The 26,594-nt window shown below is 45.3% G+C and overlaps 1 protein-coding gene across 1 annotated transcript in view; it reads right to left on the reverse strand.

Annotated features, from left to right (window-relative positions):
• The window catches only part of REC114 (REC114 meiotic recombination protein), a 104,258-nt gene that overhangs the window by 24,892 nt on the left and 52,772 nt on the right, over positions 1–26,594 (reverse strand). Inside the window, exons 5-6 of the mRNA XM_075275849.1 lie at positions 612–719; positions 450–518 (exon numbers count right to left, since the gene is read on the reverse strand). Coding sequence (XP_075131950.1) covers positions 450–518; positions 612–719 — 177 coding nt within the window. The remainder of the gene's footprint in view (positions 1–449; positions 519–611; positions 720–26,594) is intronic.

Below are 26,594 nucleotides of genomic sequence, written 5' to 3' on the forward strand. Positions count from 1 at the left end.
GGCATCTGAATCCACCTTCATTCGGCATTACCGCCTAAAGGACCAAGTGGTAGATTCCACTGCCTTTGCCCAGACCGTTTTAAGTTCGGTCATGGGTTTGTCCCACCCATCTTGGGGACCTGCTTGCTATATCCCCACATTGTGCCGCTGGTACGGACGACAGGGAACAAGTGACCTATCAATGTGACCTTGCAGCTGTTCCAAAACTACAACTCCCATACATTAAATATTTTACCATTTTTTGCCTGAAAATTTTTTTTTCCCTATTTTTCTCCTCTAAAACCTGGGTGCGTCTTATAGTCCGAAAAATACGGTATATAGTCTTTAAAAAATGAAATATAAATGGAGTGTCTCTTTAATGGGAATGTATCTTTGCTGACTTCTATGGCCAATCACAATTTTAGTCCAGGCTTGGGTTGAATATTAAAAATTAAAATAAAAAAATATACCTGTGCCACCTGGGTCACAGTAATCCTTTGCCCTGGAAAGCTTAGAGATGACTCTTTAGCTGATTCATTCTGGAAAAAAATGCAGAAGACAGGAAAAGTGCTAACCTCCACCATTTACAGTAGAAACGTTTGATCATATGAATATATTTTACAGCAGCAGACCTGGTCACACAAGAAATGTTGAAGTCTTTGAAAGCAACTATCACAGTTTTCTTGGGCTTTATCCTTGGAGTTTCCATCAAACTGAATTCTAAAAATACGGAACTCATCCTATGTGAAAATCACAAAATTGAAAAGAAAATATAATTTATTTCAGCTCTTAATGTACATATAATATAGTGCAATTATCAAGTTAAACTCACATAACATAGCAGGAATAACTAGTATGAACTAAAGAGCAACTGTCATGCAGGTTATACTTTCAAATTATAACCCTGTTTTTGTACCTTTTTTTGTCTCCCCATATGCAGAGCAACAGCTTTAGGCCAGGGACCCACGTTGCAAATATACCTTTAGACCTAGCCAGTAGAGATGAGCGAGTACTATTCCCGTTTCGAATAGCACGCATCCATAGGAATGAATGGACGCAGCTGGCACGCAGGGGTTTAAGCGGCTGGCCGCCGGCAAAGTCAGCATGCCGGCCGCTTCAATTCATTCCTATGGGTGCGTGCTATTCGAAACGGCCGTTTCAAATAGTACTCGCTCATCTCTACTAGCCAGAAGGTCAAAGTGGCCTAGTCAAAGGCTATGATTCAATCTCACAATTCCCATGGGATCCCATGTGGCATATACGCCATTGTTTGGCTGCAACGGAAAAACATGCAGCGTTTTACAGTCCCTGAAAAGTGGATGGGATTCTGGCTTATCTCATCCACACATTGCAGAAAAATATCCAAAAAATGTTATGTTTTCGTAAATCGCAGCATGTCAATTATACCTACAGAAATGCTAGCATTTCCCATATAGGTATAATAGGGATAGAAAGACAGCAGAAGAAAACTCTGTGGACTTTCTGAGAAAAGCGCTGCGAAAAACCCACAATGAGTTTTTGGCACAGTCTTTCCCTCTGTGCTTTTTGGCTGAGGCTCACTATCTGGGGCCTTATCCTTAAAGGGGTTTTCTAACCCCAATTAAATTTTTCATACTGATGACCTATCCAAAACACATTGAGCACAACTCCTCAGTATCATCATCAGTATGAAAAACTTATTTGGGGCTCAATAATCCCTTTAAAAGGAAAGTAAAATTAATAAAAGATTCATTTAGCATATACAATACAGTACATTTTTTGTTAAAGATTTTTTTCTCCATCGTTATACAATTTCATATACTTTAGCAAAATACTTAAAAAAAAAACAAAAAAACATTTAAACGCTGTTTGCTTCGCTCTATAAATGGCTGGATCAGAAAGTCATCTCATGGTTGGTTCAAATACTGTTTTTTAGAAAGTTCTCTTTAGAAGCATCGTTCTCAATCCAAGCATTTTTTTTTTCAATCTGTTCAGTGTCAGAGCCACTTCAATTTATCAAGCAGAACTACTATTAAAATGATAAAGGCTTTTAAGTAATGATAAAGACTGTAGCTTATGATACTATAATGCATCCAAAAGACAAACCTGCTCCCAAGCTAGATAAGCTATATCTGTTCCTGTGTTGTATCCAGGGAATGGTAAAAGCCAGTTATCAAGGGATTGTTCTAGATTGTTAAATGACATCCACACTTAAATAGATAACATAAAAACACACTGCCCATTTCACAACAAGGTGAAATGAAACAAACACAGGTAGTACGAAAACATTCTTATAAGTACTGGAAAACTGTTGGTGTAAAACATTCTACTACTAAATAGATGCCAATGTTTTTCTGAGGTTTTCCTGGTATAACAAAAATAACTAACAAAATACTGAGCTAAATTCACCTTTGCGCTCTAGTCTCTGTTGGAGACTCTGCCACAGAAACCGCCAGAAATCCTGCATGGAGGACTTTTCTCTACACCAATTTTAATATAATATTATAGTATATGGGGTCTGCCGATATCCACTGTTTTAGCCAGGCATGGATATGAACCTAGCCTAAGAGTTTTAACAGGAGAGTACTGAACATATAAGGCATAATCCTAATCTATGTAAAGCAACAGTATGCACTTCTGCTATTAAAGACTATTCTCAAGAGCAACAGAGTCATTCCCTCTGGCAAACTACATATGTGCAAGAGCAGTTTAGGACATTAAAAATGACCATGTGATGGTTATGTTTCTTTTGTTTTCTTTACTGTAATTTTTATTAACACTTTTTCAAGACAAAATCCACGTACTCACAGGAACAAGGATGGCTTTCTGGTAAACACTGCCCATAGTTACATTCTATAACTAAGGGCAGTGTTTGTGTGAAATGTGTCAGCGTTCCTCTGTGTATGTGGTATTAACTGCAGCAAATTATCACGGTGCTTTTATTTGATTGAAGGCTTCCCAAACATTGCACTTCATATTCCTTAGGAATGTGCAGTGATCAAGGAGCCTGAACTGCAGTGCTCTTGACGATGGTCGTAGATATTACCACAGGGAATTCCCTGTTTGATATCTCTTGACTGATGGTGGTTGGGGTGGGTGCCCTTGTTGGTCTAGCGCAAGAGGGACATTCCATAAAATTCATGGTTCTTTCCAGTAAAGTGCAAAAGTCTTCAGTGGAGGCACTTTTCACTTGAAGCCACCTGGACTTTTGTAGTGCATCAAAGATGTTCCTCTTCAAGACTAGAACTTTTAGCCTGTACTTTCAATTTCTTTTCTGCTTGGTAAAAAATGCTTTTGCTTAAAATCCACCTACAACACCCTAGCTTTGGGGTGTAATTCTGACAAATCAAGCTCTAAACCTGACCAGAAGCTCAGGGTCCTTAAAGTTGACGTCGTTCTTCCTGCTGCTAAGATTACAAGGAGTACTTGGCTGGCCTTGAAACCTCCCGTGGAGAATAACATACCTTCCCTGTGGAAGATGACAGGAGGTACCCATCAGAGAATTACAGTCCATGGATTCTGAAAAGGACAAACTAAAGTCCCCTCTGATAAAAGTTATGATCTGCAGTCACTTAATAACTTTCCTTTAATTGAATAAGGGATTAAGGGCCTTCAGGCTTCTTTCCCAAGTGGCAGGCCTCCTACTTGAAGTATTTGGGCATTCACTTGACTGGACCATATTCCCAACTATACCTACTAACCAAGCAAATTTGCTCCCACTCTTTAGATACATACGAGCCCTCCTTACCAAGCTCTCCCTCTGTTTCTCTTTGGCTGGATAGCTGCAGTAAAGATGACTATCTTGCCTAAACTAATATATTTGAGACCCTCCCCAATACCAGTTCCCCTTCAGGACCTTTGTGCTTCACATGACTCATTTCTACACTTTGACTGGCCTGGAGGAAGACACAGGCTTTTTAGGCAACTCATGATGGCCCCTAGGGTGAGAAGAGGCCTCTCACTTCCTAATCTAGTTTTTCATTACAGGACGACCCAGTTGCCCTGGATACTGGCTTGTTTCACCCTTCAGGCTTACTCCAACTGGATGGATATAGAGAAGTTGTAGCTTGCCCCACATCATTCTAATTACTTGCTCTGGTTCGATCCTTACTCTCCCCAGGGATTAACTTGCTTATTCCTATGGCACTGACGATGGAAGTTTGATGCAGTTTCCTCTGTCCTTTGCATACTCAAACTGCACATTTTATGACCGCTTTCCTCCTCTATCCTAACTACCCTCCAAAACTCACTATGCCGGCAGACCCTTGGCTACAGGATGGACTGTTCAGGCCCGCCAATGTTATAAATTATAGGACACGATCCCTCCTTCCATTTGCTAATCTTCAATCCAAATTTGATCTGCCCCAGTCTAGTGAGGTCTCATACATTCAAACTTAGTAGAACACAGAGGAGAGACACCGAGCACTCTAAGTGTAGTATATACGTAATACTTTTTAGAAAGTTAATGACAATAGATAGATGGACCAGTTGGCCTCTCACCTGGAAGGGTTGTGAGATGTCACATCCCCTATGTTTGCTTTTTAGTTGGAAATCCAGGTGGAAGTGGCAGCAGACCCAACAAAACACTGGGTACCCAGAGGAGGGATATGTAAAAACTAAGAACCAAAGGTTCGTGTTGGAACCGAAGTCTGTGCTCACTGGTGGATCTTAATAACAATGTGAAGACCGGAAGTTCTGATACAAAGCAGGTTTATTGTGAAACAGTAAAACAGCACAACGCGTTTCAAGCCACTACGGGTCCTTTCTCAAGTGAAAGAAATGCTAAAAAAAAATACATATATAAATAAAAATTAATATAAATATATCCTCTGAAAAAGGGATGCAGCAAGCCAAAATATCTTATTAAAAAACTTATATAATGAAATCCGAACAGGTATGATTACCATATGAAACATATTCTCCATAATGGTGGAAATAATGAAATAATGAAAGCCATTTTAGTGAACTCCAAATAGATCATAAAAATTATATCATATCATAAAATAAATATTATATCATATCATAAAATGGTTAAAATTCAAGTATTAATAAGATGTTTATCCTGATAGGAATCAGAAGATATAGTCTGATCATCATATATAGCTAATATAAACAGCATTAAAAATTTGTAAAAAGTAGCAAGAGCTAAAAAATTATTGATAGATTTCATCCTCTTATAATAATATATATAAAAGTTAAGTTTAGTAATAACCATAGGTTAAACATAAGTAAATAATTTAGGTTCATCAAAAAGCCTGTGGTTTCTCCCATATCCTACTAATCCTACTAATATTATAATTGGATGTTTGTTCCACTATCACAGCCAAACACCTGAATGGATTTGGCTCAGATTTGGCATATACCTAGATATTTAGCTGGAAGGAAACATAGGCTACTTCTCGAGATGCGCACTCCCTCGACATTCCGGTCCACAACCGGCGAAACGATACTCCGGCTCCGCTGCAGGATCTGAGATGACGTCATCTCAGCTCTTTCAGCGCCGCTCCCATTGGTGCACAACAGGCTTTGGGCGGGCTGGTGGAGAAGCGGCGCGGCCCTGTATGTCCTAGCCAGTCTGTGGGCGGGCCGGTCTCTGCTGGCTGATCCGGCATCATGGCGGCTACTCGCCATTATTAAATGCGTCTTATAGTCCAGTGCGTCTTATAGTCCGAAAAATACGGTATATATGTTTTTTTTTTTAGCATTTCTTGCACTTGAAAAAGGACCCGTAGTGGCCCGAAATGCGTCGCGCTATTTTACTGTTTCACAATAAACCTGCTTTGTATCGGAACTTCTGGTCTTCACATCGTTATTAAGATCCACCAGTGAGCACAGACTTCGGTTACAACACGAATCTTTGGTTCTTAGTTTCTACATGCATTCAAATTTCACATTTAGTCTTCACTATCTTTCACGAACCTAAGGGCCCTATATTTACTTTTTTTGAAAAGCTCTGTAAATCCAATGTTACTACTGCTTTCATTTCAGATATCCATCAGCTCCTCTCAGACCCCACTATGGATATCTTGCCTACACATGTTCGGATGTCTTGCTACATGTTCAAGTGGGAAAGCTATTTGGGTAAGTCTATTTCAGGTGCTACCTGGTCAATTATTTGGGCAAGGGTGGCCAAGACCTCTGAGTGTATCACACACAAACAGAACTTCTAAAAGATGTTGATACACTGGTATCACTCTCCTCCACTCTATTGATCTGAATGTGCTGGATACTTGTTGTATTTGTTGTTCCTGTTCAGCTAACAATTTTCACCTCTTTTGGTCTTGCCCCCTTATCCTTCAGACCTAGATAGAGTGGGTGCTGGGTGTGTGCCTTCTTTTGTTACCCAAACATTTCCTACCGAAGTTACCTGCAGACAGAATGCATAAGCACTCTCTCTGATTACTAATCCTCTTCCTCACCTTCGCAAGATGTCAGACAGACAAACATTGGAGGCAACCTGCCCCTCCTTTCTTTGAGCTATACATCAGGATTTGTGCTACCCGGTCACTGAAGTAATTTACTGCTCTAATGAATCATGAAGAAGAGTAATTCCAAACTGTGACATCAAACATGTGATGAGTTTTGGGCTACCCAAGACCTGTGATGGGAAGCAACTTCCTCTCCTCTTTATTGAAAAGTGCCCCCCCCTCCACTTGTCCTGTCTTGTCTTCCTTTATTGATTTATTTTGTCTAACATAGGCCCGGTTCAGGCTCTCTTTTCTGTATTGTCATGATCACTGGTTTTCTCTTTCTGCATTAAGATGTTCTTTGAACCTTAATTGTTTTTGCCATGAGTCTTGGATTTTGGTTGATCTTTGTTTGTATATTTACTTGAAAACCTTTAATAAAAACACAGTTATACAAAAAAATAATAATAATACTGTTACATAACCATCAATAAAGTCACAGACTTTTTAGATATCAAATGCAATGCAGCAACCACTGTAATTCAGGCTTCCTGGCTACAATATTAAGTGCAATTCCAAACTAATAAAGACTTTGAGCAACTTTTCCTATCAGTAGTATCTTAGTAGAACAATGTAAAATCTACTGCAGCTTTGGTGTAGATTTGACTTTCTGCAACAAGGAAGGCCCGACATGCACTTACTTAACTTTTTAGGAAACATGTGCATCTCACTCCATCAGACATTCGTTGATTATGATGTTAATCTGTTTTCCCTTACTCCTAACAGCAGCACAATATGGGGTATTAGTGTATTCTGGTAGGACAGGAGGAATTTTTGATTAGCATAATTAATTGCAGGACAACACCCCTATGAGAGGGCAAAAGAGACCCCTTCCCTTTGTGTCAATTATAAAGAAAACAATAGTACCTGAGGGGGAGAAGCTTGTTTTGCTTTTAGAACTAAAGGAAAACTGATTTGGGGAAGTAGCAAGTAGATCCCCTAGGGAGGGTTCTCTCGGACTACAGTGCTTAAGACAGTATGAATGTCCAAAGGCAGTAGCCTCTGAACTACGGACATCTAACCAATAGTATTTAACAAAAGTTAGTTAGGATGACCAAAAAGCAGCTGCTCAAAAGACAAGACGGACTTTCAGCTCAGATGGCCAACTCAGCCCTCGTTGAATGTACTCTGATGAACTCGGGTGGTGTTAACTCAAGCAAAAAAGAAGTTTTAATTGCTTTCTTATTCTATCTTGATAAAGAGAGTTTGGAAGTCTTGAGACTTTTTGTCTGTACCATATATATTAAGAGGTTCTCTGATCTTCTGAGGGGCCATGTATGCAGAAGCTAAATTTGGAGACACCTTACTACATCCAGTGTATGGAGCTTTCCCTTCTCCTTGGAAGATGGAACTGGGAAAGAAAAATTGGTAAGGAGACCACTTGGCTGATATTAGCCTGAGAGGGGGCACCTTAGGGTTAAACCTACAATATATGGCTCTTCAGAAAAGCCTGCTACTCTTATACTCTTTTTACTGAGGTGATAGCTAGCATAAAGGAGGTTTTGAAAGCCAAAAACTTATGATCCACCTCCTACAATGGTTCAAATGGCAGGCTGCAGGGGCCAGAAAGAACTGTGGATAGATCCCAGTGTAGAACGGAAGCTGCTACACTGGCCTAAGTCTCATAGAACCCTTATGAAATCTGGGAATGAAGAGGTTCTGAGAAAATCATCTGCTTAAGCAGGGGATAGGGTTGAAACATGTACTTTAATTATGGCAGAGGAAGAGCCCTTATCCAAGCATCCAAGCCATCCTGAAGAAAATTTAGATGACTCCTGCAAACGGATTCAAACTATTCTCATGGTACCCTTAACAAATCTGGATATTAAGGGGGTCTGAGACAATCATCTGCTTGAGCAGGAGGCTAGGGCTAAAACCTTTACCTTAATTGAGGCAGGGGAAATGCCCTTCTCCAAGCCGTCCTGAAGAAAATTTAGAATCACTCTTGTAGAAGGATTCAAACTATTTACTTTCTGTCTGGAACACCACTCCTTGAAGACATTACCTATCCTTAGGTAGCTTTCAATGGTGGATTCTACTCTTGTGCAGGATGATGTCTGACAGTCCTCTAGATTTCCATAGGAACTGACCAACCTTCAGGTTGTCAGGTTGAATCTCCTCAGATCCTGGCACTTCTGAGTTCCTTGGAAAACTAGGTTCTGGGTTGGGAGAAGCCTCCAATAGATCCCTCGACTCATGTACCTGAGCTGGGAAAACCAAGCCTTTTTGGCTAGAATGGTAGAATGGCTATCACAGAGGCTTGGTCTTGTCTGACTTTCATCAATACCCTTGGTATCTTGGAAAGCGGAGGGAAGATGTACGCCAGCCTAAACTTCCAAGGGATGCACAGGGCATTCACTGCCAAGGGATAGTCCTCCTGATACAGTGAGCAGAACATCTTTAACTTGGCATTGAGTCTGGTCATCTTAAGGTCAACTCAACTGATCCGCAACTATGTTTAAGAAGCCCTTGATGTGAATTGCGGAGAGATGGAACAGAATTATCCCTGGCCAAGTAAAAAATCAGACCTGTCTCCCTGAGGAGGGATAAAGATTTGGTGACTCCCTGTTTATTACGGTCACCATGTCGTCGGACTGGATCCGATGAGAAGAGGAGAGGAATGGAGGAGTGCCTGGTAAACTGCTCTGAGTTCCCTCCAGATGGATGATGTCATCCTTTCTAGCCTGCTCCAGACTCTTTGCACAGTCTTCTCGTAGAGATGGGCTCGTCATCCTAAAAAGGATGCATCGGTCAGCAGGATTCAACGAGGTTGGACCGTAGACATCCGACTTTCAGGTGTATCCACCAGTTGAGAAAAAGACGGGTTCTGGGAGAAAGTCTGATCCTCTTGTCAAAGACTCAGATAGCCATGATTTCATACCCCTAGTACTTCTGACTGGAGGGAATGCATATGCCATAAAGTCCAAGGGATTGCATTGGCTGAGGCTGACATAAGGTCTAGGACTCTCATAGTTGTTCTGATGAACACCTGAAGAGGAGAAAATTACTAAAAAGTAGTTAACCCTCAAAATCCTTTTAGGAAAAAATTGGAGGACAAAAGAGCCTCCTTCCACACAGGACAGAAAAAAAAATAAGGGGAGTAGGTCTCTTTTGTCCTCTTAAAGGGGTTTTCTCCTGCAATTAATTATGCTAATTACTAGAGATGAGCGAACACTAAAATGTTCGAGGTTCGAAATTCGATTCGAACAGCCGCTCAATGTTCGTGTGTTCGAACGGGTTTCGAACCCCATTATAGTCTATGGGGAACAGATACTCGTTAAGGGGGAAACCCAAATCCGTGTCTGGAGGGTCACCAAGTCCACTATGACACCCCAGGAAATGATGCCAACACCTCTGGAATGACACTGGGACAGCAGGGGAAGCATGTCTGGGGGCATCTAACACACCAAAGACCCTCTATTACCCCAACATCACAGCCTAACAACTACACACTTTACACACTCAATACCACCTCTCTGACAGTAGGAAAACACCTTGAAACATGTGTATTTGGCACTTGCAGTGAGGAGAGCTTGTCACCAGCAGTGAATTTGGCCCTTGTAGTAAGTTGAGGTTGGCACCAACATTTGTTTTGAAAATCAGGGTGGATTGAGCCTCTAACCAGCAGAGTTTGGGCAAATTCATGGTGGAGGGAGCCTCTAAACACCCCAGTTTGGGCAAATTCATGGTGGAGGGAGCCTCTAAAAACCCCAGTTTGGACCAATTCATGGTGGAGGGAGCCTCTAACCAGCCCAGTTTGGGCAAATTCATGGTGGAGGGAGCCTCTAAAAAACCCAGTTTGGACCAATTCATGGTGGAGGGAGCCTCTAACCAGCCCAGTTTGGGCAAATTCATGGTGGAGGGAGCCTCTAACCAGCCCAGTTTGGACCAATTAATGGTGGAGGGAGCCTCTAACCAGCCCAGTTTGGACCAATTAATGGTGGAGGGAGCCTCTAACCAGCCCAGTTTGAACCAATTCATGGTGGAGGGAGCCTCTAAACAGCCCAGTTTGGGCAAATTCATGGTGGAGGGAGCCTCTAAAAAACCCAGTTTGGACCAATTCATGGTGGAGGGAGCCTCTAACCAGCCCAGTTTGGACCAATTAATGGTGGAGGGAGCCTCTAACCAGCCCAGTTTGGACCAATTCATGGTGGAGGGAGCCTCTAAACAGCCAAGTTTTGGGAAATTCATGGTGGAGGGAGCCTCTAACCAGCCCAGTTTGGACCAATTCATGGTGGAGGGAGCCTCTAAACAGCCAAGTTTTGGGAAATTCATGGTGGAGGGAGCCTCTAACCAGCCCAGTTTGGACCAATTCATGGTGGAGGGAGCCTCTAAAAAACCCAGTTTGGACCAATTCATGGTGGAGGGAGCCTCTAAACAGCCCAGTTTGGGCAAATTCATGGTGGAGGGAGCCTCTAACCAGCCCAGTTTGGACCAATTAATGGTGGAGGGAGCCTCTAAACAGCCCAGTTTGGGCAAATTCATGGTGGAGGGAGCCTCTAACCAGCCCAGTTTGGACCAATTCATGGTGGAGGGAGCCTCTAACCAGCCCAGTTTGGGCAAATTCATGGTGGAGGGAGCCTCTAAAAAACCCAGTTTGGACCAATTCATGGTGGAGGGAGCCTCTAACCAGCCCAGTTTGGGCAAATTCATGGTGGAGGGAGCCTCTAACCAGCCCAGTTTGGACCAATTAATGGTGGAGGGAGCCTCTAACCAGCCCAGTTTGGACCAATTCATGGTGGAGGGAGCCTCTAACCAGCCCAGTTTGGACCAATTAATGGTGGAGGGAGCCTCTAAACAGCCAAGTTTTGGGAAATTCATGGTGGAGGGAGCCTCTAACCAGCCCAGTTTGGACCAATTCATGGTGGAGGGAGCCTCTAAACAGCCCAGTTTGGGCAAATTCATGGTGGAGGGAGCCTCTAAAAAACCCAGTTTGGACCAATTCATGGTGGAGGGAGCCTCTAATTAGCCCAGTTTGGACCAATTAATTGTGGAGGGAGCCTCTAACCAGCCCAGTTTGGACCAATTAATGGTGGAGGGAGCCTCTAAACAGCCCAGTTTGGGCAAATTCATGGTGGAGGGAGCCTCTAACCAGCCCAGTTTGGACCAATTAATGGTGGAGGGAGCCTCTAACCAGCCCAGTTTGGACCAATTAATGGTGGAGGGAGCCTCTAACCACCCCAGTTTGGACCAATTCATGGTGGAGGGAGCCTCTAACCAGCCCAGTTTGGACCAATTCATGGTGGAGGGAGCCTCTAAAAAACCCAGTTTGGACCAATTCATGGTGGAGGGAGCCTCTAAACAGCCCAGTTTGGGCAAATTCATGGTGGAGGGAGCCTCTAAAAAACCCAGTTTGGACCAATTAATGGTGGAGGGAGCCTCTAATTAGCCCAGTTTGGACCAATTAATTGTGGAGGGAGCCTCTAACCAGCCCAGTTTGGACCAATTAATGGTGGAGGGAGCCTCTAAACAGCCCAGTTTGGGCAAATTCATGGTGGAGGGAGCCTCTAACCAGCCCAGTTTGGACCAATTAATGGTGGAGGGAGCCTCTAACCAGCCCAGTTTGGACCAATTAATGGTGGAGGGAGCCTCTAACCACCCCAGTTTGGACCAATTCATGGTGGAGGGAGCCTCTAACCAGCCCAGTTTGGACCAATTCATGGTGGAGGGAGCCTCTAAAAAACCCAGTTTGGACCAATTCATGGTGGAGGGAGCCTCTAAACAGCCCAGTTTGGGCAAATTCATGGTGGAGGGAGCCTCTAAAAAACCCAGTTTGGACCAATTAATGGTGGAGGGAGCCTCTAACCAGCCCAGTTTGGACCAATTAATGGTGGAGGGAGCCTCTAACCACCCCAGTTTGGACCAATTCATGGTGGAGGGAGCCTCTAAACAGCCAAGTTTGGACCAATTCATGGTGGAGGGAGCCTCTAAAAACCCCAGTTTGGACCAATTCATGGTGGAGGGAGCCTCTAACCAGCCCAGTTTGGACCAATTAATGGTGGAGGGAGCCTCTAAACAGCCAAGTTTTGGGAAATTCATGGTGGAGGGAGCCTCTAACCAGCCCAGTTTGGACCAATTCATGGTGGAGGGAGCCTCTAAACAGCCCAGTTTGGGCAAATTCATGGTGGAGGGAGCCTCTAAAAAACCCAGTTTGGACCAATTCATGGTGGAGGGAGCCTCTAATTAGCCCAGTTTGGACCAATTAATTGTGGAGGGAGCCTCTAACCAGCCCAGTTTGGACCAATTAATGGTGGAGAGAGCCTCTAAACAGCCCAGTTTGGGCAAATTCATGGTGGAGGGAGCCTCTAACCAGCCCAGTTTGGACCAATTAATGGTGGAGGGAGCCTCTAACCAGCCCAGTTTGGACCAATTAATGGTGGAGGGAGCCTCTAACCAGCCCAGTTTGGACCAATTCATGGTGGAGGGAGCCTCTAACCAGCCCAGTTTGGACCAATTCATGGTGGAGGGAGCCTCTAAACAGCCCAGTTTGGGCAAATTCATGGTGGAGGGAGCCTCTAACCAGCCCAGTTTGGACCAATTAATGGTGGAGGGAGCCTCTAACCAGCCCAGTTTGGACCAATTAATGGTGGAGGGAGCCTCTAACCACCCCAGTTTGGACCAATTCATGGTGGAGGGAGCCTCTAACCAGCCCAGTTTGGACCAATTCATGGTGGAGGGAGCCTCTAAAAAACCCAGTTTGGACCAATTCATGGTGGAGGGAGCCTCTAAACAGCCCAGTTTGGGCAAATTCATGGTGGAGGGAGCCTCTAAAAAACCCAGTTTGGACCAATTAATGGTGGAGGGAGCCTCTAATTAGCCCAGTTTGGACCAATTAATTGTGGAGGGAGCCTCTAACCAGCCCAGTTTGGACCAATTAATGGTGGAGGGAGCCTCTAAACAGCCCAGTTTGGGCAAATTCATGGTGGAGGGAGCCTCTAACCAGCCCAGTTTGGACCAATTAATGGTGGAGGGAGCCTCTAACCAGCCCAGTTTGGACCAATTAATGGTGGAGGGAGCCTCTAACCACCCCAGTTTGGACCAATTCATGGTGGAGGGAGCCTCTAACCAGCCCAGTTTGGACCAATTCATGGTGGAGGGAGCCTCTAAAAAACCCAGTTTGGACCAATTCATGGTGGAGGGAGCCTCTAAACAGCCCAGTTTGGGCAAATTCATGGTGGAGGGAGCCTCTAAAAAACCCAGTTTGGACCAATTAATGGTGGAGGGAGCCTCTAACCAGCCCAGTTTGGACCAATTAATGGTGGAGGGAGCCTCTAACCACCCCAGTTTGGACCAATTCATGGTGGAGGGAGCCTCTAAACAGCCAAGTTTGGACCAATTCATGGTGGAGGGAGCCTCTAAAAACCCCAGTTTGGACCAATTCATGGTGGAGGGAGCCTCTAACCAGCCCAGTTTGGACCAATTAATGGTGGAGGGAGCCTCTAAACAGCCAAGTTTTGGGAAATTCATGGTGGAGGGAGCCTCTAACCAGCCCAGTTTGGACCAATTCATGGTGGAGGGAGCCTCTAAACAGCCCAGTTTGGGCAAATTCATGGTGGAGGGAGCCTCTAAAAAACCCAGTTTGGACCAATTCATGGTGGAGGGAGCCTCTAATTAGCCCAGTTTGGACCAATTAATTGTGGAGGGAGCCTCTAACCAGCCCAGTTTGGACCAATTAATGGTGGAGGGAGCCTCTAAACAGCCCAGTTTGGGCAAATTCATGGTGGAGGGAGCCTCTAACCAGCCCAGTTTGGACCAATTAATGGTGGAGGGAGCCTCTAACCAGCCCAGTTTGGACCAATTAATGGTGGAGGGAGCCTCTAACCACCCCAGTTTGGACCAATTCATGGTGGAGGGAGCCTCTAACCAGCCCAGTTTGGACCAATTCATGGTGGAGGGAGCCTCTAACCAGCCCAGTTTGGACCAATTAATGGTGGAGGGAGCCTCTAACCACCCCAGTTTGGACCAATTCATGGTGGAGGGAGCCTCTAAAAAACCCAGTTTGGACCAATTCATGGTGGAGGGAGCCTCTAAACAGCCCAGTTTGGGCAAATTCATGGTGGAGGGAGCCTCTAAACAGCCCAGTTTGGGCAAATTCATGGTGGAGGGAGCCTCTAACCAGCCCAGTTTGGACCAATTAATGGTGGAGGGAGCCTCTAACCAGCCCAGTTTGGACCAATTCATGGTGGAGGGAGCCTCTAAACAGCCCAGTTTGGGCAAATTCATGGTGGAAGGAGCCTCTAACCAGCAGAGTTGTGGGAAAGCAGGGTGGAGGGAGCCTCTAACCAGCAGAGTTGGTGGAAATCAGGGTGGAGGGAGCCTCTAACCAGCAGAGTTGGGGGAAATCATGTTGGAGGGAGCCTAGTATTAGCAGAATTGTGCAACGCTTATGGTGGATGAGTATGAGGATGCGGAGGAATTGGAGAGGTTGAGTACAGACATGGAGTTTCATGTTGGGGTGCTTTACACAGGTGGGCACAAAAATGAAGGCTCTATCCAGTGGTGGTTCATTTTTATCAAAGTGAGCCGGTCGGCACTCTCAGCTGACAGACGGGTGCGCTTGTCAGTGATGATGCCACCGGCTGCACTGAACACCCTCTCAGATAGGACGCTGGCGGCAGGACAGGACAGCACCTCCAAGGCATATAGGGCAAGTTCAAGCCACAGGTCCAACTTCGACACCCAATACGTGTAGGGCGCAGAGGGGTCGGAGAGGACAGGGCTGTGGTCGGAAAGGTATTCCCGCAACATGCGCCTATACTTCTCACGCCTGGTGACACTAGGACCCTCCGTGGCGGCACTTTGGCGAGGGGGTGCCATCAAGGTGTCCCAGACCTTAGACAGTGTGCCCCTCGTTTGTGTGGACCGGTGAGAACTTGGTTGCCTACTGGAGGAACTGCCCTCCCTGCCGCCACTGTCACATGCTGGAAACATCTCCATCATATTCTGCACCAATTGCCTGTGGCAAGCATTGATGCGATTGGCCCTCCCCTCTACCGGAATAAAAGACGAGATGTTGTTTTTATACCGGGGGTCAAGGATAGCAAAGATCCAGTACTGGTTGTCCTCCATGATTTTGACAATACGCTTGTCGGTTGTAAAGCACCCCAACATGAACTCAGCCATGTCTGCCACAGTGTTAGTTGGCATGACTCCTCTGGCCCCACCGGAAAGTTCAATCTCCATTTCCTCCTCATCCTCCATGTCTACCCATCCGCGCTGCAACAATGGGACGATTCGAAGTTGCCCGGAAGCCTCCTGTATCACCATCACATCATCGGACAACTCTTCTTCCTCCTCCTCCTCCTCCTCCTCCTCCTCCATTAAACGCAGTGAAGCGGACAGATGTGTGGACCTACTCTCCAGCTGTGACGGATCGGATGCTATCCCTAACTCCTCTGTGTGATCTGAGTTATCCCTGATGTCAATCAGGGATTCTCTCAGAACACACAAGAGCGGGATTGTAAGGCTCACCATCGCATCCTCAGAGCTCACCCTCCTTGTGGACTCCTCAAAGACCCGTAGGATGTCACAAAGGTCTCTCATCCATGGCCACTCATGGATGTGAAACTGAGGCAGCTGACTTTGTGGCACCCTAGGGTTTTGTAGCTGGTATTCCATCAAAGGTCTCTGCTGCTCAACCACTCTATTCAACATCTGAAACGTTGAGTTCCAGCGTGTGGGGACGTCGCACAAAAGCCGGTGTTGTGGCACATGCAGGCGTTGCTGGAGAGATTTTAAGCTAGCAGCGGCTACTGTCGACTTGCGAAAGTGGGCGCACATGCGCCGCACTTTCACCAGTAGCTCTGGAACATTGGGGTAGCTCTTTAGGAAACGTTGCACCACTAGGTTGAAGACGTGGGCCAGGCATGGAACATGTTGGAGTCCGGCAAGCTCCAGAGCTGCTACCAGGTTCCGGCCGTTATCACAAACGACCATGCCTGGGCCCAGGTGCAGCGGCTCAAACCATATTGCCGTCTCATCGAGGAGGGCATCCCTCACCTCGGAGGCAGTGTGCTGTCTGTCCCCCAAGCTGATCAGCTTCAGCACAGCCTGCTGACGTCTACCAACGCCAGTGCTGCAACGTTTCCAACTCGTAGCTGGGGTCAATCTAACAGCGGAGGAGGAGGCGGTGGCGGAGGAGGAGGCGGAGGAGGAGGCGGTAGAGGAGGAGGAGGAGGGGGGTGTTCTTCTCGTGTCCCTGCCAGGAATGTTAGGCGGGGAGACGAGGTACACCGGGCCAGTTTGGGAAGCAGTCCCAGCCTCAACTACATTTACCCAGTGTGCCGTCAGTGAAATGTAGCGTCCCTGTCCGCATGCACTTGTCCACGCGTCGGTGGTCAAGTGGACCTTTGTGCAAAGCGCGGAACTAAGGGCCCGCCTGATGTTGAGTGACACGTGCTGGTGCAAGGCGGGGACGGCACACCGGGAGAAGTAGTGACGGCTAGGGACGGCATAGCGAGGTGCCGCAGTTGCCATCAGGTCCAGGAAGGCGGGAGTTTCAACAAGCCGGAACGCCAACATCTCCTGGGCCAGCAGTTTAGCGATGTTGGCGTTCAAGGCTTGCGCGTGTGGGTGGTTAGCAGTGTATTTCTGCCGCCGCTCCAATGTCTGAGAGATGGTGGGTTGTTGTAAAGAAACGCCTGATGGTGCCTTTGATGGTGCAGGAGAAGGAGATAAGACAGGACCAGGGGAGGATGAGGTAGAAGTCAACAAAGTGGCGGAGGCAGATGAAGTGGTGTCCTGGCTCGTCCTCTGGAGTGCATCGCCAGCACAGTCAGCAGTGGCAGTGGCAGAGGCAGAGGCAGAGGCAGTGGCAGTGGCGTGAACGGCAGGCGGCCTTTGTCCTGCCGTTGCTGCCTGCCACTGATTCCAGTGCTTGGATTCCAAATGACGGCGCATTGAAGTGGTGGACAGGTTGCTCTTCTCAGAGCCCCTAATCAATTTCGAGAGGCAAATTGTGCAGACAACACTATATCTGTCCTCGGCGCATTCCTTGAAAAAACTCCACACCTTCGAGAAACGTGCCCTCGAGGTGGGAGTTTTTCGGGGCTGGGTACGAACTGGAACATCTTGGGAGATTCCGGGTGTGGCCTGGCTTCGCCTAAGCTGCTGACCTCTGCCTCTGCCTCTAGCTACCCTTTTTGGTGCTGCACCTGCCTCAACATCCACACTACTTTCCCCGCTTGACATCCCCCCTGTCCAGGTCGGGTCAGTGTCCTCATCATCCACCACTTCCTCTTCCAACTCCTGTCTCATCTCCTCCTCCCGCACAATGCGCCAGTCAACTGGATGCCCTGACGGCAACTGCGTCACATCATCGTCGATGAGGGTGGGTTGCTGGTCATCCACCACCAAATCGAACGGAGATGGAGGAGACTCTAGTGTTTGAGCATCTGGACACAGATGCTCCTCTGTTAGGTTCGTGGAATCGTGACGTGGAGAGGCAGGTTGAGGGACAATGAAAGGAGCGGAGAACAGCTCTGGGGAGCAGGGACAGTTTGGGTTATTGTTCTGTAAAGCTTCGGAATTTTGGGAGGAAGGAAGACAAGACTGTTGGGTAATAGGAGGAGAGGAGGCAGAGTCTGACTGGCTGCTGGACAATGTGCTGTAAGCGTTCTCTGACAGCCATTGCAAGACCTGTTCCTGGTTCTCGGGCCTACTAAGGTTTGTACCCTGCAGTTTAGTTAATGTGGCAAGCAACCCTGGCACTGTGGAGTGGCGCAATGCTTGCTGCCCCACAGGAGTAGGCACGGGACGCCCTGTGGCTTCACTGCTACCTTGCTCCCCAGAACCATTCCCCCGACCTCGCCCACGGCCTCGTCCACGTCCCTTTCCGGGAGCCTTGCGCATTTTGAATTCCTAGTTAGAAATTGGCACTGTATACCAGTAGTAAAAATTGTGGGTGCACGTAACCCCAATATATTCTTTGAATTCCCAGTCAGACACTGGCACTATATGGCAGTAGCAAGAAATGAGGGTATTTGTATTCCCAATATACTCTTTGAATTCCCAGTCAGACAATGGCACTGTATACCAGTAGTAAAAATTGTGGGTGCACGTAACCCCAATATATTCTTTGAATTACCAGTCAGAAACTGGCACTATATGGCAGTAGCAAGAAATGAGGGTATTTATAACCCCAATATATTCTTTGAATTCCCAGTCAGACAATGGCACTGTATACCAGTAGTAAAAATTGTGGGTGCACGTAACCCCAATATATTCTTTGAATTACCAGTCAGAAACTGGCACTATATGGCAGTAGCAAGAAATGAGGGTATTTGTATTCCCAATATACTCTTTGAATTCCCAGTCAGACAATGGCACTGTATACCAGTAGTAAAAATTGTGGGTGCACGTAACCCCAATATATTCTTTGAATTACCAGTCAGAAACTGGCACTATATGGCAGTAGCAAGAAATGAGGGTATTTATAACCCCAATATATTCTTTGAATTCCCAGTCAGACAATGGCACTGTATACCAGTAGTAAAAATTGTGGGTGCACGTAACCCCAATATATTCTTTGAATTCCCAGTCAGAAACTGGCACTATATGGCAGTAGCAAGAAATGAGGGTATTTGTATTCCCAATATACTCTTTGAATTCCCAGTCAGACAATGGCACTGTATACCAGTAGTAAAAATTGTGGGTGCACGTAACCCCAATATATTCTTTGAATTACCAGTCAGAAACTGGCACTATATGGCAGTAGCAAGAAATGAGGGTATTTATAACCCCAATATATTCTTTGAATTCCCAGTCAGACAATGGCACTGTATACCAGTAGTAAAAATTGTGGGTGCACGTAACCCCAATATATTCTTTGAATTCCCAGTCAGACACTGGCACTATATGGCAGTAGCAAGAAATGAGGGTATTTGTATTCCCAATATACTCTTTGAATTCCCAGTCAGACAATGGCACTGTATACCAGTAGTAAAAATTGTGGGTGCACGTAACCCCAATATATTCTTTGAATTACCAGTCAGAAACTGGCACTATATGGCAGTAGCAAGAAATGAGGGTATTTATAACCCCAATATATTCTTTGAATTCCCAGTCAGACAATGGCACTGTATACCAGTAGTAAAAATTGTGGGTGCACGTAACCCCAATATATTCTTTGAATTACCAGTCAGAAACTGGCACTATATGGCAGTAGCAAGAAATGAGGGTATTTGTATTCCCAATATACTCTTTGAATTCCCAGTCAGACAATGGCACTGTATACCAGTAGTAAAAATTGTGGGTGCACGTAACCCCAATATATTCTTTGAATTACCAGTCAGAAACTGGCACTATATGGCAGTAGCAAGAAATGAGGGTATTTATAACCCCAATATATTCTTTGAATTCCCAGTCAGACAATGGCACTGTATACCAGTAGTAAAAATTGTGGGTGCACGTAACCCCAATATATTCTTTGAATTCCCAGTCAGAAACTGGCACTATATGGCAGTAGCAAGAAATGAGGGTATTTGTATTCCCAATATACTCTTTGAATTCCCAGTCAGACAATGGCACTGTATACCAGTAGTAAAAATTGTGGGTGCACGTAACCCCAATATATTCTTTGAATTACCAGTCAGAAACTGGCACTATATGGCAGTAGCAAGAAATGAGGGTATTTATAACCCCAATATATTCTTTGAATTCCCAGTCAGACAATGGCACTGTATACCAGTAGTAAAAATTGTGGGTGCACGTAACCCCAATATATTCTTTGAATTCCCAGTCAGAAACTGGCACTATATGGCAGTAGCAAGAAATGAGGGTATTTGTATTCCCAATATATTCTTTGAATTCCCAGTCAGACAATGGCACTGTATACCAGTAGTAAAAATTGTGGGTGCACGTAACCCCAATATATTCTTTGAATTACCAGTCAGAAACTGGCACTATATGGCAGTAGCAAGAAATGAGGGTATTTATAACCCCAATATATTCTTTGAATTCCCAGTCAGACAATGGCACTGTATACCAGTAGTAAAAATTGTGGGTGCACGTAACCCCAATATATTCTTTGAATTCCCAGTCAGACACTGGCACTATATGGCAGTAGCAAGAAATGAGGGTATTTGTATTCCCAATATACTCTTTGAATTCCCAGTCAGACAATGGCACTGTATACCAGTAGTAAAAATTGTGGGTGCACGTAACCCCAATATATTCTTTGAATTACCAGTCAGAAACTGGCACTATATGGCAGTAGCAAGAAATGAGGGTATTTATAACCCCAATATATTCTTTGAATTCCCAGTCAGACAATGGCACTGTATACCAGTAGTAAAAATTGTGGGTGCACGTAACCCCAATATATTCTTTGAATTACCAGTCAGAAACTGGCACTATATGGCAGTAGCAAGAAATGAGGGTATTTGTATTCCCAATATACTCTTTGAATTCCCAGTCAGACAATGGCACTGTATACCAGTAGTAAAAATTGTGGGTGCACGTAACCCCAATATATTCTTTGAATTACCAGTCAGAAACTGGCACTATATGGCAGTAGCAAGAAATGAGGGTATTTATAACCCCAATATATTCTTTGAATTCCCAGTCAGACAATGGCACTGTATACCAGTAGTAAAAATTGTGGGTGCACGTAACCCCAATATATTCTTTGAATTCCCAGTCAGAAACTGGCACTATATGGCAGTAGCAAGAAATGAGGGTATTTGTATTCCCAATATACTCTTTGAATTCCCAGTCAGACAATGGCACTGTATACCAGTAGTAAAAATTGTGGGTGCACGTAACCCCAATATATTCTTTGAATTACCAGTCAGAAACTGGCACTATATGGCAGTAGCAAGAAATGAGGGTATTTATAACCCCAATATATTCTTTGAATTCCCAGTCAGACAATGGCACTGTATACCAGTAGTAAAAATTGTGGGTGCACGTAACCCCAATATATTCTTTGAATTCCCAGTCAGACACTGGCACTATATGGCAGTAGCAAGAAATGAGGGTATTTGTATTCCCAATATACTCTTTGAATTCCCAGTCAGACAATGGCACTGTATACCAGTAGTAAAAATTGTGGGTGCACGTAACCCCAATATATTCTTTGAATTACCAGTCAGAAACTGGCACTATATGGCAGTAGCAAGAAATGAGGGTATTTATAACCCCAATATATTCTTTGAATTCCCAGTCAGACAATGGCACTGTATACCAGTAGTAAAAATTGTGGGTGCACGTAACCCCAATATATTCTTTGAATTACCAGTCAGAAACTGGCACTATATGGCAGTAGCAAGAAATGAGGGTATTTGTATTCCCAATATACTCTTTGAATTCCCAGTCAGACAATGGCACTGTATACCAGTAGTAAAAATTGTGGGTGCACGTAACCCCAATATATTCTTTGAATTACCAGTCAGAAACTGGCACTATATGGCAGTAGCAAGAAATGAGGGTATTTATAACCCCAATATATTCTTTGAATTCCCAGTCAGACAATGGCACTGTATACCAGTAGTAAAAATTGTGGGTGCACGTAACCCCAATATATTCTTTGAATTCCCAGTCAGAAACTGGCACTATATGGCAGTAGCAAGAAATGAGGGTATTTGTATTCCCAATATACTCTTTGAATTCCCAGTCAGACAATGGCACTGTATACCAGTAGTAAAAATTGTGGGTGCACGTAACCCCAATATATTCTTTGAATTACCAGTCAGAAACTGGCACTATATGGCAGTAGCAAGAAATGAGGGTATTTATAACCCCAATATATTCTTTGAATTCCCAGTCAGACAATGGCACTGTATACCAGTAGTAAAAATTGTGGGTGCACGTAACCCCAATATATTCTTTGAATTCCCAGTCAGAAACTGGCACTATATGGCAGTAGCAAGAAATGAGGGTATTTGTATTCCCAATATATTCTTTGAATTCCCAGTCAGACAATGGCACTGTATACCAGTAGTAAAAATTGTGGGTGCACGTAACCCCAATATATTCTTTGAATTACCAGTCAGAAACTGGCACTATATGGCAGTAGCAAGAAATGAGGGTATTTATAACCCCAATATATTCTTTGAATTCCCAGTCAGACAATGGCACTGTATACCAGTAGTAAAAATTGTGGGTGCACGTAACCCCAATATATTCTTTGAATTCCCAGTCAGAAACTGGCACTATATGGCAGTAGCAAGAAATGAGGGTATTTGTATTCCCAATATACTCTTTGAATTCCCAGTCAGACAATGGCACTGTATACCAGTAGTAAAAATTGTGGGTGCACGTAACCCCAATATATTCTTTGAATTACCAGTCAGAAACTGGCACTATATGGCAGTAGCAAGAAATGAGGGTATTTGTATTCCCAATATATTCTTTGAATTCCCAGTCAGACAATGGCACTGTATACCAGTAGTAAAAATTGTGGGTGTATATAGCCCCAATTCTATTGCTAGGGGACTTGCAGGGTATTTCTGGGGTGAAGGTGGGGGGGCACACCGTTGGAACGGGTATCGGGGTATATATCGGGTATACGGGAATACACTGACAGTGTATTCCATTCAGGATCCTGGGAAAGCTGGGTTGCGGCGATTGAGCCCGTCAGTGCCACGTTACACTGACAAGCTTCTCCCTGGAATTTAGCTCTTACAAGAGCTGTTGGTTGTCTTCTCCTTCCTATCCTAGCCTGTCCCTGCCTACCCAGAATCTAAGCCCTAGCTAGCTGGACGGAAACCTCCGTCCTCGGTGAATTGCAAGCTCAGAATGACGCGAAGCTGGGCGGCGCTGTTCTTTTAAATTAGAGGTCACATGTTTTCGGCAGCCAATGGGTTTTGCCTACTTTTTTCAACGTCACCGGTGTCGTAGTTCCTGTCCCACCTACCCTGCGCTGTTATTGGAGCAAAAAAGGCGCCAGGGAAGGTGGGAGGGGAATCGAGTAATGGCGCACTTTACCACGCGGTGTTCGATTCGATTCGAACATGCCGAACAGCCTAATATCCGATCGAACATGAGTTCGATAGAACACTGTTCGCTCATCTCTACTAATTACAAATTGCACCTGTCCTACCAGAACACAGGGGCAGAAATACCCCATATTATGCTGCTGTAGGACGTAAGGAAATAGCTTAACACTGGTGTATAAAACACCATTTTTGATAAATTGCCACCAATTATCATCTCCTTTAGAATTTAAAAAATATATAAGATATATCAGAAATGGTAGGATAATAAAAAGAAAGACACTGTAACAATTGGGGTAATTTAACATCAATGGTAGTGGTTTTCCTGGATTCAACAGATGTGTTCGTGGCACTGCCAAATAAACAGCAGGTCTGGTCATACAATCCAAAATAAGTGGCTTTATTCCGCTTATAACAGAACAAAAAAAAAACCAAACAAACAGCCTAGCCCCCATACAGGGCAATACCTCACTCCTTGAACACTGACTTATCTACTGAGGGCAAGATACTTCTCTGAGGCTTCTTGTTAGCAGTCTAGCTCACACTGAGCTTAAGCAAGTCCCATTTGGTTTTTAGTATTCTTGGGGCAGACCTCCTGTCTGTCTCCAACTGGTCCACAGTCCACCTGCCCCTGCAGGTCACTAACAGCACTCTCCTTCTGTGTGCACTCCCTCTGGTTTTGAGCACCTTTCTCTCGTATGGGTGTGGCCAGAGTCCCTTTTAACCCTGTTTTGGGTCACTCTACAGTGCCCTCTAGGTTCACACCCTTACAACACATATACACTAACTTGTTAGCAGATCAAAATAGTCAGTGTCCATCAACAAATCTCTCATGATTATAGCTGGTCAACTGTGAATACAGAATGTATACATGTCAGGAGCAGGTACCAGACCCTCGGCAGCACTGTGTAGAGGCTGTTGATCCTCTCCTTCCTGCGTTCCCAAGTCCCCAGCTTCTGGGTCTTGGGAGGCAGGCTAGAACCGCTGCAGTGTTGTGTGGGGTTTGTCAGTCTCCTCCTGAGCCGGATGGGGGACTTCTCGTTTTCAGGCTTGCGGCGGGCCGGGGCCTATTTAAGGAGGGCTCTAGCTCCAGACCGCTGCTTGCTATTCAGTTGAACTTTATTGTACTGGTAGTAAGCGTTCTCTTGCCTGTGCTCTGACCTTCTTGTGTTGACCTCTGACCCTGCCTTTTGGCTCCTGATTTTTGTACTGTGCCTGCTACTGTCTATGATGCCAGGTTGCCTTTAGACCTCTGCTTCCTGAATACCGATTTTGTACGGCTCCACTGCTCCTATTACAGACTTGGACTGCCCGACGTTTCCTTTGGATTTTCCACTGTACTGCGTTGCCCTTTTTGACGACCCGGACTGTATGACTATGCTTTGAGTCTCTTCTGTCGCCTGTTGACCACCCTCCACAGCCTTCTGGATCCTTGCACCTGCACTGCTACCCAAAACATCTGCTGGTAAGAGTTCTCAGTGTCTGGTTCACTGTGATTTGTGGTGCGTTGTTTGTTTGGCGTTTCCCGACCTGTACTGCTCTGCCCAGCAGTGAAGCCAAGTCCACCCCCACCAACTGAGGCTTTGTTGAACACCATTGTAGGGTTGGAGTTGGTGCGGCCCCAGGGGTGTTGGACACACAGCGCCGTATTAACCATTTTGATCAGTGTATCTAGTACTGGTTCTCACTTTGGCTCAGAACTGCATCTGTTATCCTAACAATACTTTGCATACATCCAGCAGAGTATTTGATCAGGGATCCTTTTGCAGCTTTTTTAAATTGTTAAAAGCTTAGACTCTGACTCTTGTTTTACATGACCATGACTGTAAATGTCTTCCCTAAAGAAACAGTTTTCTCTTAGTTAGATATCAGATACGGCCTTCATCGGTAAGAACTGAGAACAAAAAAACATAGGTGCCCCTGAAGGATTTATGCTATGGCTGGTGAACATGTTTGATGTACTACCCTGAAGAATCCATTCCAGTATTCAAAATAACAAAATAAATGTATGCCCTAATCTCCAGCAAAGTACCGTATTTTCCGGACTATAAGGCGCACATAAAAACCTACGATTTCCTTAGAAATCGTAAGTGCGGCTTATAGTCCGGTGCGGCTTATATATGGATGGTCTGCGTGCCGCTTCCATACATACATAAAAGGCACCGTAAGGGTGCATTCACACTACAGAACGCCGGCGTGTATCACAGCCGTACACGCCGGCGTTACAGCAGGGCTGCCGGACACTTCCTATTCATTTCTATGGGAGCCGACATGCAAGCGCTCCCCATAGAAATGAATGGACAGACACTTCCCATTCATTTCTATGGGAGCCGGCATGCGAGCGCTCCCCATAGAAATGAATGGAAAAAAGCAGTCCATTCATTTCTATGGGGAGCGCTCGCATGCCGGCTCCCATAGAAATGAATGGGAAGTGTCCGGCAGCCCTGCTGTAGCGCCGGCGTGTACGGCTGTGATACACGCCGGCGTTCTGTAGCGCCGGCCTGAAACAGAACGTGAAACTTACCCAGCGGTGCAGGGCGGGCGGGCATTCAGGCCTCCTCTTCCTCCGATGTTCCGTCCTTCTCCTCCGGCACTCGCTGATAATGGCCGGGGCGCATGCGCAATATCATAATGCTTCTACTACGGCTACGCATGCGCCCAGGCCATTATCAGTTAGCGAGCGGCGGAGGAGGAGGACGGAACATCGGAGGAAGAGGAGGCCTGAATGCCCGCCCACGCTGCACCGCTCGGTAAGTTTCACATTCTGTTTCAGGCTTTTATTTTAAAACGGGGGGGGGGGGGGGGGAGGTTTAATCTAACTTTTACGTTTGGGCTCTATCAGCATGATTTTGCTGATAGAGCCCCTCCTCGCCTGCCAAGCGCTTCCAATAGAAGCGGCTGGCACGCGGGGGGTTAAGCGGCCGCTGGCAAAGTCTGCCTGCCGGTGCTTTCAATAACATATAATGCGCACCGGACTGCGGCTTATAGTCCGGTGCGCCTTATATATGAACCGAGACGGACTATAAGGCGCTCATGGGCAATGCGGCTTATAGTCCAGTGCGCCTTATAGTCCATAAAATACGGTATATGTATTTTTCTATTTGTTCTGTTTCAATGAAAAATCTATCATATTCCTGGTCCCCAGGGGAAAAAAAAGAAAGAATTTAGCTATAATTATATTGTAATGTAATTTAACACTGCAGCTAAGGAATATGAAAATATGTATATGAATTGT

Source organism: Leptodactylus fuscus, chromosome 5 (genome assembly GCF_031893055.1).
Source record: "Leptodactylus fuscus isolate aLepFus1 chromosome 5, aLepFus1.hap2, whole genome shotgun sequence".
In the NCBI taxonomy this organism is placed as follows: domain Eukaryota; kingdom Metazoa; phylum Chordata; class Amphibia; order Anura; family Leptodactylidae; genus Leptodactylus; species Leptodactylus fuscus.